The sequence below is a fragment of the Trichoplusia ni genome, chromosome 4 (genome assembly GCF_003590095.1).
Source record: "Trichoplusia ni isolate ovarian cell line Hi5 chromosome 4, tn1, whole genome shotgun sequence".
Classification (NCBI taxonomy): Eukaryota; Metazoa; Arthropoda; class Insecta; order Lepidoptera; family Noctuidae; genus Trichoplusia; species Trichoplusia ni.
The window spans coordinates 7,011,751-7,025,257 of record NC_039481.1 but is presented as its reverse complement, the minus strand read 5'-3'; the positions used below and the strand labels follow the sequence as shown (position 1 = coordinate 7,025,257).

At 35.6% G+C, this 13,507-nt stretch overlaps 4 protein-coding genes across 4 annotated transcripts; 2 read left to right on the top strand and 2 right to left on the bottom strand.

Annotated features, from left to right (window-relative positions):
* The first annotated feature begins 120 nt into the window (after window positions 1–120).
* Window positions 121–5,156, top strand: LOC113492786 (twinkle protein, mitochondrial). The gene is made up of 10 exons (XM_026870466.1): window positions 121–827; window positions 1,101–1,327; window positions 1,533–1,797; window positions 1,948–2,095; window positions 2,305–2,461; window positions 2,959–3,108; window positions 3,256–3,444; window positions 3,881–4,069; window positions 4,360–4,446; window positions 4,527–5,156. The coding sequence occupies exons 1-10, from the start codon at window positions 566–568 to the stop codon at window positions 4,848–4,850; spliced, it is 1,998 nt and encodes a 665-aa protein (XP_026726267.1). The 5' UTR covers window positions 121–565; the 3' UTR covers window positions 4,851–5,156.
* A 76-nt stretch (window positions 5,157–5,232) lies between these two features.
* On the bottom strand, window positions 5,233–8,968 carry LOC113492785. Its single transcript, XM_026870465.1, has one exon. The coding sequence runs from the start codon at window positions 8,631–8,633 to the stop codon at window positions 6,498–6,500; it is 2,136 nt and encodes a 711-aa protein (XP_026726266.1). The 5' UTR covers window positions 8,634–8,968; the 3' UTR covers window positions 5,233–6,497.
* Window positions 8,969–9,188: 220 nt separating this feature from the next.
* LOC113492793 (protein cereblon homolog) lies at window positions 9,189–10,364 on the top strand. Its single transcript, XM_026870472.1, has 4 exons — window positions 9,189–9,558; window positions 9,633–9,835; window positions 9,905–10,085; window positions 10,166–10,364. Exons 1-4 carry the CDS (start codon window positions 9,462–9,464, stop codon window positions 10,207–10,209), a joined length of 525 nt encoding a protein of 174 aa, XP_026726273.1. The 5' UTR covers window positions 9,189–9,461; the 3' UTR covers window positions 10,210–10,364.
* LOC113492789 (THO complex subunit 4C) lies at window positions 10,358–13,432 on the bottom strand. Its single transcript, XM_026870468.1, has 3 exons — window positions 13,277–13,432; window positions 12,592–12,978; window positions 10,358–12,367 (listed from the first exon to the last, which is right to left on the bottom strand). Exons 1-3 carry the CDS (start codon window positions 13,302–13,304, stop codon window positions 11,637–11,639), a joined length of 1,146 nt encoding a protein of 381 aa, XP_026726269.1. The 5' UTR covers window positions 13,305–13,432; the 3' UTR covers window positions 10,358–11,636.
* Between the last annotated feature and the right edge of the window lie 75 nt (window positions 13,433–13,507).

Below are 13,507 nucleotides of genomic sequence, written 5' to 3'. Positions count from 1 at the left end.
AATTATGAAACATATATTTCTTAGTGAGGATATTGTGTATGGGAACATGTTTAGTGTGTATGATTGTGTATGTGAGAGTATGTTTTTGTGTGTATGAAATGAATTAGGATAGTCTGAATGTAGCTATTGTTTTCTGATTTTCGTATGACTTCTTTAGTACTGAAATTTTTATTCTGTTTAATGTAAATATAAAAGTGCGAGTGCGCTGGAACCCTTCTAGTAGAAGAATTTAGTATTCTGGAAGGGAGAAGTTAAGGACTCGTTTGGTTAGGTACCCTGGTTTGGTCTCTTACAAGTATTAAGAGACTGGAGAGTATAAAACAAAATTACTGTCCACTTCTGTAAAAGTTACGGAGATGCCTTAAACCTAAAAAAATCCCCTATTCTTTCCAAATAGTCACATTTCCAGTAAACTACCGTGAACTCCGGTAAGTACTTAATTTTTATATTTACTTTTCTGATCCTGGCAGCACTATGTAATGGTTGTCAATGTCAGATGAATTTGGTTATGTTTTGAATGTTTTGATAATGCGCAAGACGTAAATTATATTAGAATTTTATAAAAATGTTACACTTTATAAGAATATCTAGGCAAAAGACTTTAAAAACACTTAATAGCATATATACTTGCGAGTGTGTCAACAGGAAAATACACAATTTAGGGCTGAATGACATACCAAAAATAACTGCAACAGATATTCGTAAATTATTGCGACAAAAGGGTTTTGCGGTACAAGACGGGTTTACTGCTCTCACCACAAAGTGTTCCATATGCTCTGGAGATCAGAAATGTGCTGAAAGTAAGGTCTATGTCAACAAAACTACCGGTTAGTAACTATGTAAACATAACCTTAAAATAAATGTTTTGATTCCAATTTGTTCTATTCCGTTATTTTCTAAAACATATTGATTTTTATCAATTTTAGTGTAGCAACTTTTGATTTTATACTCAGATTATAACTGTCTTGGTAAATGTGAGTCCTTCAGTAATTACACCATATTACTCAATCCTTTTGAACCACATAGATTCTCTATTGGTCCTGTTTTCACATCATGGCTAGTCATATCACACAATTATACATTATCTCATCTATTTTCAGGCTACTTTTTATGTCCTAAATGCAATGTCCATGGAGACTGGAATGTTTTGGAAAGGCTAGTGAAGAAAGCTAAAGTTGAAACACCTGTAAAGGACTTCATAGAAAAATGCCAACAGCAGTCAGAAACTTTCCAGAAAGATTGGCAAACAATATTAAATGATACAATACAATTGACTAAGATTAATGAGACTGAATTAATAGATTTATTAAGGCTCTTTGAATTTCCTGTAAGTACCTAAATTATTTTTCCCATTTATTACCGACTCCTTAGATTCTTATTACTGGGTATAGGTTTCTCTGTGTATTCAGTTCCCGTCTGGATGGTCCAAGCCTGGTTTGAAATGAAATAAAAAGACCCTATTTACAACAAGGCAGTTTCCTGTGCCCAGTAGAAGCCTAAAATTAAAAATAATATTTGTTTTTTATTTGCAGTTTAATACCGAAGCCAATAAGTTATTATCAGATGTAAGAGTATCTACTGACCACACAGTATTATATTTCCCTTTAAAAAACTCTCTAGATAAAGTAGTAGGCTATCGTAAGCTACAAGCAGGCAGAGAAGATGAGGTTGAAAGCCATGGCCTTCATACTGCAGGATTGTTCTCTTGTAGAGCTCCGAAGGTTAGCCGTACTGATCAAGCAGTTCTTGTGCCAACCATCCAAGATGTATTACATTTAGCAGCACAAAAAATACCTGGTAAATATTTGGAAATAACTGCTTACAAAATTATTTGTTCTTTCTTATTAAAATAACTCAAAAGACAGCTGCTTTTACACTTTGATTTTTTAACTCTCTTATTGAACATGCAATTTGTGTCACACGAATTAAACTGATCAGCGATTTAAGGTACTCTAATATGGCTGAGTAACTGCAGTTTGCCGCCAATAGTTCTACCAGCCCTCGAGAGCTATCAGAAGCTATGTCTGTGGGGCGACTGGGATAACATGCGCGCTGTCGCAGAGAAACTCGGAGAAGAAAGATGTCGGTTTGTTAGGTAAGTATGTGGCATTTTTTCTGTAAATATAAAAGTATTTTTCGTCTTGGTCAAACTATAATATGAATGTGTGAAGACAATGACTTAAAGCCTATTTTCGATTGTCAGAAAAATTGCCTCTGCTGGTTTCAACACTCCTTAGTAGAATGCAGAAGTAATTTACCACGTTTATATTGCTTGCACTTCAAGACTTCATTTCCCGATCTTAGACCTACGGATGGGCTGGTGAGCGCCTCCGAGGCGGCGGCTGCTAACCTCTCGCTAAAGACCCTTGTCGCAGAGGCCAAGCCGGCAGCGCACCGCTCTATCACAACTTTCGCTGCGCTAAGAGACGATGTCTACTTTGAAGTTACGAATGTGGACAAGGTATGAGAACTGTTTAACAGGGCTGGATCTAGGGGCCCAGGGGCCCCTAGGCCTCGAGGCAACAAAGGAGTGGGGGGCCCCTTGGTTCAAGTTATTTTCATTCAGTGAAAATTTATCGAGCTTTTGTTTAGATGCATAGTCATAGTGGTGGGCCCCTGGTCATAGTGGGCCCCTAGGCACTGGCCTAAAGTGCCTTATGGATAATACGGCACTGCTGTTTAATCTTAAATTTTTAATCTATCTCTTACGCCTTCTGTGTAACTTTTTTCTGAGTGTATTTTAGGCCTTATGACACTTTCTCGTCTCACGGTGATCGACAAAAAGTAAAATATAACTGCCGAGATGTTTAATCTTAAAGCTACTTTATAAGTTCTAAATGAAAAATGTTCATACCTTTATTATTCTTTACTGTCTATAGTTGTTCTTAATAAGAACACAATTATGTCTGATCTAAAATTTGGTTAGCTATAGTTTAATTAATCATTCAATGTTTCCAGGTTCGAGGTTTAAAATGGCGTCGGTTTCCCGCGCTGACGCGTCTGTTGGGCGGGCACCGTCGCGGCGAGCTGACCGTGCTGACCGGGCCCACCGGCTGCGGGAAGACCACGCTCTGCGCAGAAATGTCCTTAGATCTAGCTCAGCAAGGGGTTTGTTAAATTCTCTAGACATAAATATGATCCAGAACTTCTTTCACACTTTCTTACTACTTTCACTATTTCTAAATAGCTTAAGGCAATCTATCCTATCTTTACATATTTACCATCTTTTTCTTATAACATTTTTGTATTATCCAGATAAATACACTATGGGGCAGTTTTGAGATCCGTAACTCACGACTGGCACGCACGATGCTGCAGCAGTTTGCCGGCGTGCCGCTGGAGCAGAACCTGCAAGACTTCCACAAGTTCGCCGACGACTTTCAGAAGTTACCCATTTACTACTTAGCATTTCATGGACAGCAGCCCATCAAAGTTGTGATGGAGGTACATAGTACATACTAATGCTTTATAAAGAAACACTTCAGGCTACTTCGTTTAAACAGCCATGGAAAGTGAAAAAAATACGAACCTTGGTCACCAATCCTTCTCTCGATCTGAGATTTGGATTAGGCCTTTAACCAACGGCAGGAAGATTATAGGTGGATCTTGTACAAAAAAGCATGCTTTTATCATCAATTAACTTTTCAGTTATTCTGTCTGTTGGTGTTACATTCGTTTCCAAAAGAACAAAGTATACAGTTATAGTAAACACACATAACTAATTAATCTATATAAAACGTTTCGAGGCTGTTACAACTGTCCCAAGACGTTATGTAATACCATCTAAGTTTTTTTTTTATCCAAATGTCCCTTACATTTGGATAAAAAAAACTAAAGAACGCGGTCATCTAAGTTATTTGTATGTAATATTGCGTGGCAGGCGGTAGAGCACGCGCGCTACATGCACGACATCGCGCACGTGGTGGTGGACAACGTGCAGTTCATGTTGGGGCTGGGCGAGGAGCGCGACGGCGACCGCTACCAGCGGCAGGACGCCGTCATCGCCGCCTTCCGCACCTTCGCCACGGCCAGGCATTGTCACGTTACACTCGTCATGCATCCCAGGAAGGTCAGTCACGTGCTCATAATTCAAAAAGGTTATCTATAATCAAGTTCTCCATTATTTTACGCTGAACTAGCTTAACCAATTTTCCACACTGATTGTATGACGTAGTTTCAAGATTAACGAGAGAAGTTTCATTATTCCTGTAGATTGAAAAGTTTTGCATCGATATTAATCGACGAAAACACATTATTTTATCGGCTCAATCAAACCAATTTTATCTATATATGAAAGTAGGTATTTTTCCTTGTTTAATCTAAAAATAAAGTAACTTTAAAACCTTGTACTAATTACAGGAGCGCGAATCAGAAGACTTATCAACAAGTTCTATATTTGGCAGCGCGAAAGCTTCGCAGGAAGCGGACAATGTTCTCATAATTCAGGTATGTTAGTCAACCGTTATTGGCATTTTATTGCTACATATATTTTTTTATAAAAATACGAAATTATCCTACCTTTTTAGGACAAGCGGTTGACTGCAGTCCGCGGTAAAAAGTATTTACAAGTTGCCAAAAATAGGTACAGCGGTGAACTCGGCATCGTCCCCTTAGACTTTGATAAGGACGCGCTCAGCTACCAAGCAAAGAAAAAGACGAAAACTAAGCAGGATGAACCCGACAAGCTGTTAAATAAGTGCTTCCAAGAATTTTCAGTAGAGGACCCTAATTATATAGAAGACTTCGAACTCAACAAACCAAGGAATGACTTCTCAAGGAAATCACAAAATTCTAGTCACAAAGACACACAAAGTAGTTATTTAAGTGACGTTTTAAAATTAAATAGATAAATAAGTGTAACATGAACTGTATATAATGTAAATAAATTATATGTTTAAGCGCATTTATCTTGTATTATTTTACGTATGTTCGGCCGTCTTCCAAACTCACAGGATTTAATAAAAAAACCATATATAACAATCAGTACATTAAATATGTCAATTTCTATAACTAAGATATCCATAAGATTTTAAACATAAAAATTATGAGGTTAGATATTGTTTACACGAATTTATTGTCGCAATTATTATTGAGCACAGTGTAGGTACTCTTTAAACAAGAGTAGTTTGCACAGTTGTTTAAATTCAGAACGATTGTAATTTTAAAATATTCGAAAGAAACACCGATCATTATGGTTTCGAAAAGATGTGTCTTGGAAATAATACACAGATGTAATTCGCAGTTTACTTTAATGACGAAGACTCCAGCTGAGCGCTATTGTCCATCATAATAATGATATGATAATAATTAATTAATATTATGACAGTTACAAAGAATAAGAACTTATAAAAATAAAGATGTCACCAAGAATGGCAGCAGGCATCACTTTTATAAATTACACCGCGAAAACCCAGTCAATTTTAAAATGTATTAATCCTATATTAGCAGCAAAAATTACAATCATAAGAAACTATGGACATCTAAATCTATTGCAAAAATATTATCTGATATTACATACCTCCTATGTAACAGTTATATTTATTTTATTCCTCAGTTTTACAATATCTTATATCATTAGTTCTATTGAAACTGGTGTCATAAATATCTCACACATGAAGAATTACTCAGGTTAGCCTAGATTTTTATAGAATGCTTAAACCAAGCTGTTTCCATGATTGACACACAAGCTCCGAATGGTACAGTCAGCAAAAAAAGTCGATAAACAATGTCATATCTATGAACTGTCGCAATTGTTCAGCGAGCTCTACAGTATTGGCGGCTTCAGTAACTTTTTATTATAACAGATTCTATTCTGACTCTTTTTAATTACAGCAGTGTTTACGGACTTTTGTTGCTTACTGAACTAATGAATCTGCAACCCTAAGTCCCCTTACTACTGACATTTTTTCAGCGTAGACGTCTAATGATCGTCTGTGCCACCAAAACGCAAATTGTTTATTGGCAAAACGCTACGCCTACCCTGCAAAAACGTTACAGTAAGGGAGCCCTAAACTACATAGATATATCTAAAACAATAACATAATATAAAACAATAGTTGCTTTAATTTATAAAAATACAATCTACAAATATGCAACTTACAAGTAGGTCCCATCTAGATAAATATTTATATGTATATCATTATCACATTAGTTAACACAGAAGCCAAAAGTTTGAAATTATATTAGTTAGAAATATATTTGTAAATACATTTATCTATTCATAAAACAATTCTGAATATATTACATAGTTACATATTTATATTTTATTATATCTTAAAATTATATTTGGTTATAATATAGGCATGTACTTCTATAGTACTTAAGTTAATCAATTAAAACCCATTTGTACATTTTAAAGCAAACAGATTAGAACGAACATCAATAGTAATGTTTAGTTGATCAATCTTTTTGTAACTGATCAAATATTTATTAGAAATTATAAAATGCAACACTATTGTACTGAACCCCAGTGAGATGTTTACTTATTAATTCTGCTTCTATTTGACAAAATGTGAATGTACAGCTTCAATTAAAGATGCCTCATTTGTACGATTTTGCTTTCTCTTACATTTCGGACAAGGAATGCTGGAATTCAAGCATTTTGCGTGAAACACGCTCGAACATTCATCACAGCGGTAAGTTGTGCTGGTCTCAAATGGATACAATATTTTTGGATTGCGACATACTTCACAAATGAATCCCTTTTGACTACACAACCAACATTCCAGTACATGGGTCTTTGCAAAATTAACGACTTTCTCTAGCTGCAGGGCTAGGGAGCCATTGGGTATCTGGGCCAAGTCAGATATGGTGTACAAGTGAACATGATCATATAAGTATTCTCGTGGCCACACACGCTTCTGCAACTCCTCAATGACAGGTTCCCTACATGTGAATATGTAGGCCCTCAAGAAGTTCAGCTGTATTCTTAATTCCTGTAACTGAGCCATGTCTGACACACCATTATATATTTTGGGATTCAGCTTCTTCATGTCTATCCAAGGATGATGTTGGAATTCCAACAGAAAAAGAGCAGATTTCTTAGATACAGGGTATCTTTTAAAATCCCAGTTGTGTATAACTCTAGCTGGGATAATGAACACATTAGGGTCCATGCAATTTGAGCAGTAGTACTCTCCAGTATAGGCACACACCTTTGCCTTAGATATGGTGCTACCTAACAGGTCTTGGCAGCCCTTACACTGATAGTTCTGATGGTCGAGCCCCTGTTCTCTTGACAGAGTTCCCAACTGTGATATCATGTTTTGTACTTCTTGAACTGTAAAGGATGTAGTCATAGAGTTGGGAACTACTTCAAAATCTAAGACTTGCAGCATTGGGTCTTCAGGTGAGACTGGTTCCACTTTTAAATCACCAACATCATTATCTTCAGAGTTCAGCTTCAGCTCTTTATGAATGTCCTTCATAATATCTCTCAGGTTAGGAGTATTGTTGTATGTTTCACCAAAATTATTAGAGTTATCAACCAATGAAGACAGACTTTTTAATTCTGGTGTTTTTATCATACTACTGCCATGAGATGAGTTTGAAGTTATTGATGCATTCATTTCATCATTGTTGTCAGTTGACCACCCTTTTCCACACAGTGAGTTGCCAGTGACTAATACCTCTGTGGGAGCAACAAAATCTTCAGAGTTTATAGATGAGGGTGAGAGAGAGGCCATATCCTTCAGTTGTTGACTTGTAGATGGCTTTTCAATATCTAATGCAGTTAGCTCATTGTCTTGATCTTCAGGTACAGTTTCTGTCTTAACTGGTTCAGGTAGTGATTTTTCTGCTATCTCTGGCTCTAAGCATTGGCTGGTAATATCTTTTAAATCTTTTGATAAAATAAAGTCCAATGCTTGATCTTCATCTAATGCCAGCAACCGACCCAGTCCTGTGATACTGGAGGTGTGTGTGGGTGTAGAAGCTAACTTGGGTTTTACTTCCTCATCAGTGATGGTGCTAGCCACATCCAAAGCAGCACTGATTGGTGCTTGCCTAACTTTAGGCACCCATACACCAGCCAGCATCAACACTTGCTCTGGCCAGTAGTTCAACAAACTAGAGTTTATAGGCAAGTTAAACTGAATACATGTCTCCAGACCTTCTATAAGTTTTTGACCCACTTCTAAAATTTCTGGGTCACATACAAATGCAGTTTTATTGTAAAAAGGTTTTACAGCTGATATATTTTTTAACAAAGTTGACATGTAAGAGGACAACAAGCATTCATTCAAAGCTATTCGGAGCCAGGCTCTACACTGACCAATTTCAGTATTTATCTGAGGCAGAGATGATATCTGGTCAATGTTTTCTCTGTGGGACAATACAAGTACAAGTGGCCAAAAATTAGGTTGTGGCACTTGATCAGAATCGCCTGTGAGAACATTTTTTGCCTTTCTCAAGAAAGTGTCCTTCAAACCATGTAGGAATACTGCCTCTAGGGCCATACACAATGTATTAGTAGAGTCAGTTGAACCTAGAACGCTGTGAAAGTTTTCTTCAAACTGGTTGCTGTACTGGATGTCCTTAACACTTTCTGACAAATTGTTTATCAGCGCCTCTTTGAGCAATGAATCGCGGCTGCGGACTGTGAACCCCGAGGCGACATTCTTGAAAAAAGACATGATTGCGACGTACCTTTTTGCGACCTCAATGTGAAACTGGAGCAGGCTTGATTGTTATCAAACAACAATGCATTATCTCTTTTCTGTTTAGAATTGTAAGAAAAATATAAATTTACGTGTACTCGATCATTATCGTTTGTGTTACGCCGTTGTCATTAAAAGCACTGTTCTGATTGTTATAGTCTTATTTAGAAATGAATCGACTTTTTGTTCCTTCAATAAATTGAGGAGATATTGACATATCAAAAACAAACAAATAGCTTTTATCTACTGGCGATGTTGACAAAATGAACACAAAATGACAGTTTTCTAGCTGATTTCTCCAAATGCGAATGACGTTTTAAATTTTTCAGTTATACACAGCGAAAGAAGTTAATTTATTGATAAATAAATTGAAATTGAACGCAAATGCTATTCAACAGTATAATAAACGTAGTTTTCAGTCACATTATATAAATATTATTACTCATGGAATGTGATAGTCCAAAAGACTTGGTTTCACGGTTCACCACTTGTTCCATTATATGGTCTTTCTGTTACTTCGTTACTTGTCACTAGTGTCAGTGTCACAAGAGTCAACAATCTGAAGCTGAAGTCTTACAACATATACGCCTATCTTATTTTCATTGAGTAGAACGTTTATATTTTTTACTATTGAGGTGTTATTAAGGAAAATTATCGCAGTATATTTCTTTTTCTTTAGTTTATGATTTGTTCTTGTATTTGTAGAGTTATTTTTAGTTCCGTAATGCAGTTGTTTCTTGTTTGATCGATTCAGTTATCGGCCAATGAATCTGGTTTTCTACTAACAGTTATCATTTGAAAGGCATGTTTTATCTTTTACCATTTATACTACTTTCTTATATTACGAGTAGTTTCTGCGTTTTCACTGGACAATATCCAGGGTCTGAAAAAAATGGCCAAGGTAAAGTTTTGTATACTTATCATTTGTTTACATAACAATTTATATTTATTGCTGATATATTTATTATTTTCCAGAGTTACTTTTATGTCGCAAATGTGGCGCTGACGTGGCTGATTCCTATTACTTGTTCAGTAAATCAAGTCCAGGAGCACAGAAAACTGAAAAGCAAAATTTATTTGGACAACAAAATGTCACTGTCCAAACTTTAGTTAATCCCTTTGGCATCAAGTTCGAAGTTGTCACTGCTGAAAAAGCAAGATGTGAAAACATTGGACCAGTAAGTGACATACAATGGATTTTAGCATTCACTTTGCAAGATAAAAAACATTAAATGATAATTATTTAGCAACAGGGTGCCGACTCATGGTTTCCGGGATATAGTTGGCGGATCTGTGCATGCCCACACTGTGGTCAACATCTTGGCTGGACTTTTCAAAGGACGCAGGACAGTAATACTGAGAAGCAGTCCATAGATAACATTAAAACATTTCATGGACTTATTTTGAAAAACATACTTGGGGAAAACTGTAGGTTTCTTTTATCAAAAGTTTATTTAATACTTATTTAAAAATGAATAATCATTAATAATATCTTTTTTCTGTTTCAGTTACAGACTCTCTTATAATGATGCCGAAAATGTATAAAATGTAATTTATAATTGTTGTTAAGGTTGCATGTTTTAAAAATACAATGTGATCAAGCTGTAAGTATTGTAAATGAGTGTTTACTATAAACATTTGGTGTATATCAATGTATTAAAGTTTGAAGAGCTTTTTAAAGCTAAATATAAAGAAAAGTATTCATCACATAAGTATTTATTTTATTGCTCCTTATTTCTATGTAACAAAAATACTGCCATACACAGTGGATCAGTTTTAGTAACTATAAAATTAACAATTTAGTCAAACAAAATATAAATGAGAAATACAAAAGTCGACATGTCATAGTAATCCCAAAATGTCTCAGTGGCATTTTGAAAACCTTAGAGCTAGTGTTATTGACATACTTCTCTTATCAGTAGCTATCAAGTTTAATTATTTCTAATCAGCTTATTAAACTTGATATCACTAGAGCACTTAAATTAGATTTATAGGTATTTAAAGTTCTACCTATTAACAAATTTATACAAATAATCATCCTATTTTACTGCTTGTCACAATCAGACTTAGAAAATTACCGACAAACACTTGAAAACTAAGATCTATAAATACAAAAAGTTATTTGAAATAGGATGTTGTAGAAAGCATGTTTAAGTAAGCAATAGATTTAGAGATCCAAGATTTTACAAAAGTTAGAACAATTAAATGTCTATTGCTAAACTGGCAATTACTATCAAATTAATGTAATTGCTGGAAGCATTTAAGCAACAAGTTATTTCAAGATACGCAAATGATTGCCTTGTTGTATGCTTCTAAAAGATTTAATGCCTGTCATCAAATGGCAACACAATTTGGTGTAATATACTCTAAATAAAATGAAAGATAAAGCCCAAATATCTTTATGGATATTCCATTATCTTCAACTTGCTAACACTGTTAGCTGCACTAATTCTGAGCTAAATAGTGGCTATAAAATAATGTTGATCTGTACAGGAAGCATTAAATTGTTTATTACAAGTGTTAATATTTATATTATAAGCTAATTTAGCTCTTTTTCCCATTACAATTCTAAACTATTAAACTATGCTTCCAATTAGAGCTAACTATGAAACAAAACATAAAAAAATAATTGAAGATAAACAAGTAATAAAATATTTAAAGTAACTACATATATGGCAAACCAATTATTTTTTGACATGGACAGAAATTTGGCATAGCTTAGCAACTTCTATTACAATTTCAAAACTAGATAAACTACACTTGAGTTATAGTTAAGCTCATAATTTTCAAAACCACTATTTAGCCCAGGATATAGGATTTTAATGTACTTAATTAGAAAAATCACAATTTACATTAATAGATGTCAAGATAAATGAACATTACTTAGTATGTACTTTGACTATATTTGTTATCCTCCCCTACATTCCTGCCCTAATCTAAGAGTAATACTAAGTAACATTATTGTTTAACCTCAATAGTTTAAGAAGTGGCAAATCTCTGATGCAATGACTGTCCTGTGGCTGCAGGTGTTGGGGAAAAGTTAATGCCTGTTGGAGCCTCAGTACTTGTACTGTTATTGTTAAATGTTTTACCTTGAATAACAGCAATTTCTTTTTGCAGTTTAGCATTTAGAACTTGTTTATTTACAAAGTTTCGACCGACGCCGCGATTGCCGCCACGACCTCGACCCCTAGCTCGGTTAGACTTCCTACTGGCATTAGACTGGTTAGATTTGTTAGATCTATTGGAGCCCATGGACTTAACACTGCCCGGACCTCGCCTAGTATTGTATCCTCCTCCAAAATGATTATTTAGTTGTGCTAGACTCTGTTTGTTCAAGTAACCAGCATTACCAACACTATTACGACGTCTTCTTGCAAAATCATTTGCCACACTCACAGTCAATTGGGAAGCTGAGCTAAAGGAATTGTTTCGAGATCTTGTAAAAGTCTGAGATTTGATAATATTGTTTCGCAGATTCATGTTCTGCCTTCTCTCCATTAATATTTGATCAGATCTTAATCCCACTGCACTGTATCTATTGGAAGTAACTAAACCTCGTCCTCGTTTTGAAATCCCTCTCTTGGCCACAGCTAATGGTCGGCGAATGTTATTCATTCCCCTTCTTGTAGTGACACCAAGTCTGCTATGGACAGTGCCTTGTAGATTCTGGTTAGAGTTTGATCTCATCAATCTACCGCGCATTCCACCTGTAAAAAAAGTAAGGTAAAGGTTAAAGGTAAGGTTTAAGTTAAGTTTACCTATTTTATTAAATAAATACAAAGTTGTTGGTTCAAACATAATTATGTATGCAAAGTTCTCTTGGGAAAGCATCTGTTTTCCATATATTGACTGAAGTATATGTCAGTTGTTTCTGTTATAATAATTGTGACCATCTACAACACACTGTAGTTAATAATGTAGTCAAGAATACCTCTATTAATTCGTCCGCCTCGCACCAGATGTGGCATTGTTGTCTGTTCTTCTAATCCAGCTCTGCCTTTGGGAGTTAAGCCTCTTAGTTGGGACCGCGACCTTGAAGCGGATCGCGCGCGGGAATTTGAACGACGCTGTCGCGACCGTGAACGGTTACGGGATTGGGATCGGGACTGAGATCTGTTGCCAGGTCCACGAGACCGAGAGCGACCACGTCCCATGGCGGGGGTACCCGGCCTCGACTGAGATCGACTACGACCAACATTTCCGCGCCCACGGCCCCTGCCACCGCGGCCTCTACCACCGCCACGTCCGCGTACATTCCCGCCGCCCCGTCCTCGAGATCTACTAATTCGATTTTGCTTATTCTGTTTTATTATTTCATCTGTAACAGAAAGTAAAGAAAATTTGAAATAATAAGATATATTGTTGTTGACAGTCTTGTGTTATTGGCGGGTGGCTTTGCTTGACGTATTGTTTAACACAAACGAAACAATATTTAAAAGATATTACGTTAATATTCTTGTTATAATTATATACAAAAACTAGATAAGTATAAGTATATTAATCAGAAACGCTTAGAGTGCGTGTTATATTCGAATAAAAAGGAATCGGACTACACAATGTCCAAAAATAGACTCGTATACCAAAAGTTTCGACTATTACGTCAAACAATTACTTACCTAAAGACATATTTACTGAATCTGCCATTGTTAGCACTTAATTTTTGATATTTTCAAACACTGAACAGAATTACAGTGTAAGTTAAATGTAAAAACCAAACAAATAGGTTATCACGAAGCAAATCTGAGATGCAAAGCACAGATTATATGATAACTTCGTCACAGACTATAAATTAAATTGTATGCTGCACGTTTAATATTTGAGTATCAGCTTATTTAGATTTCGAATAA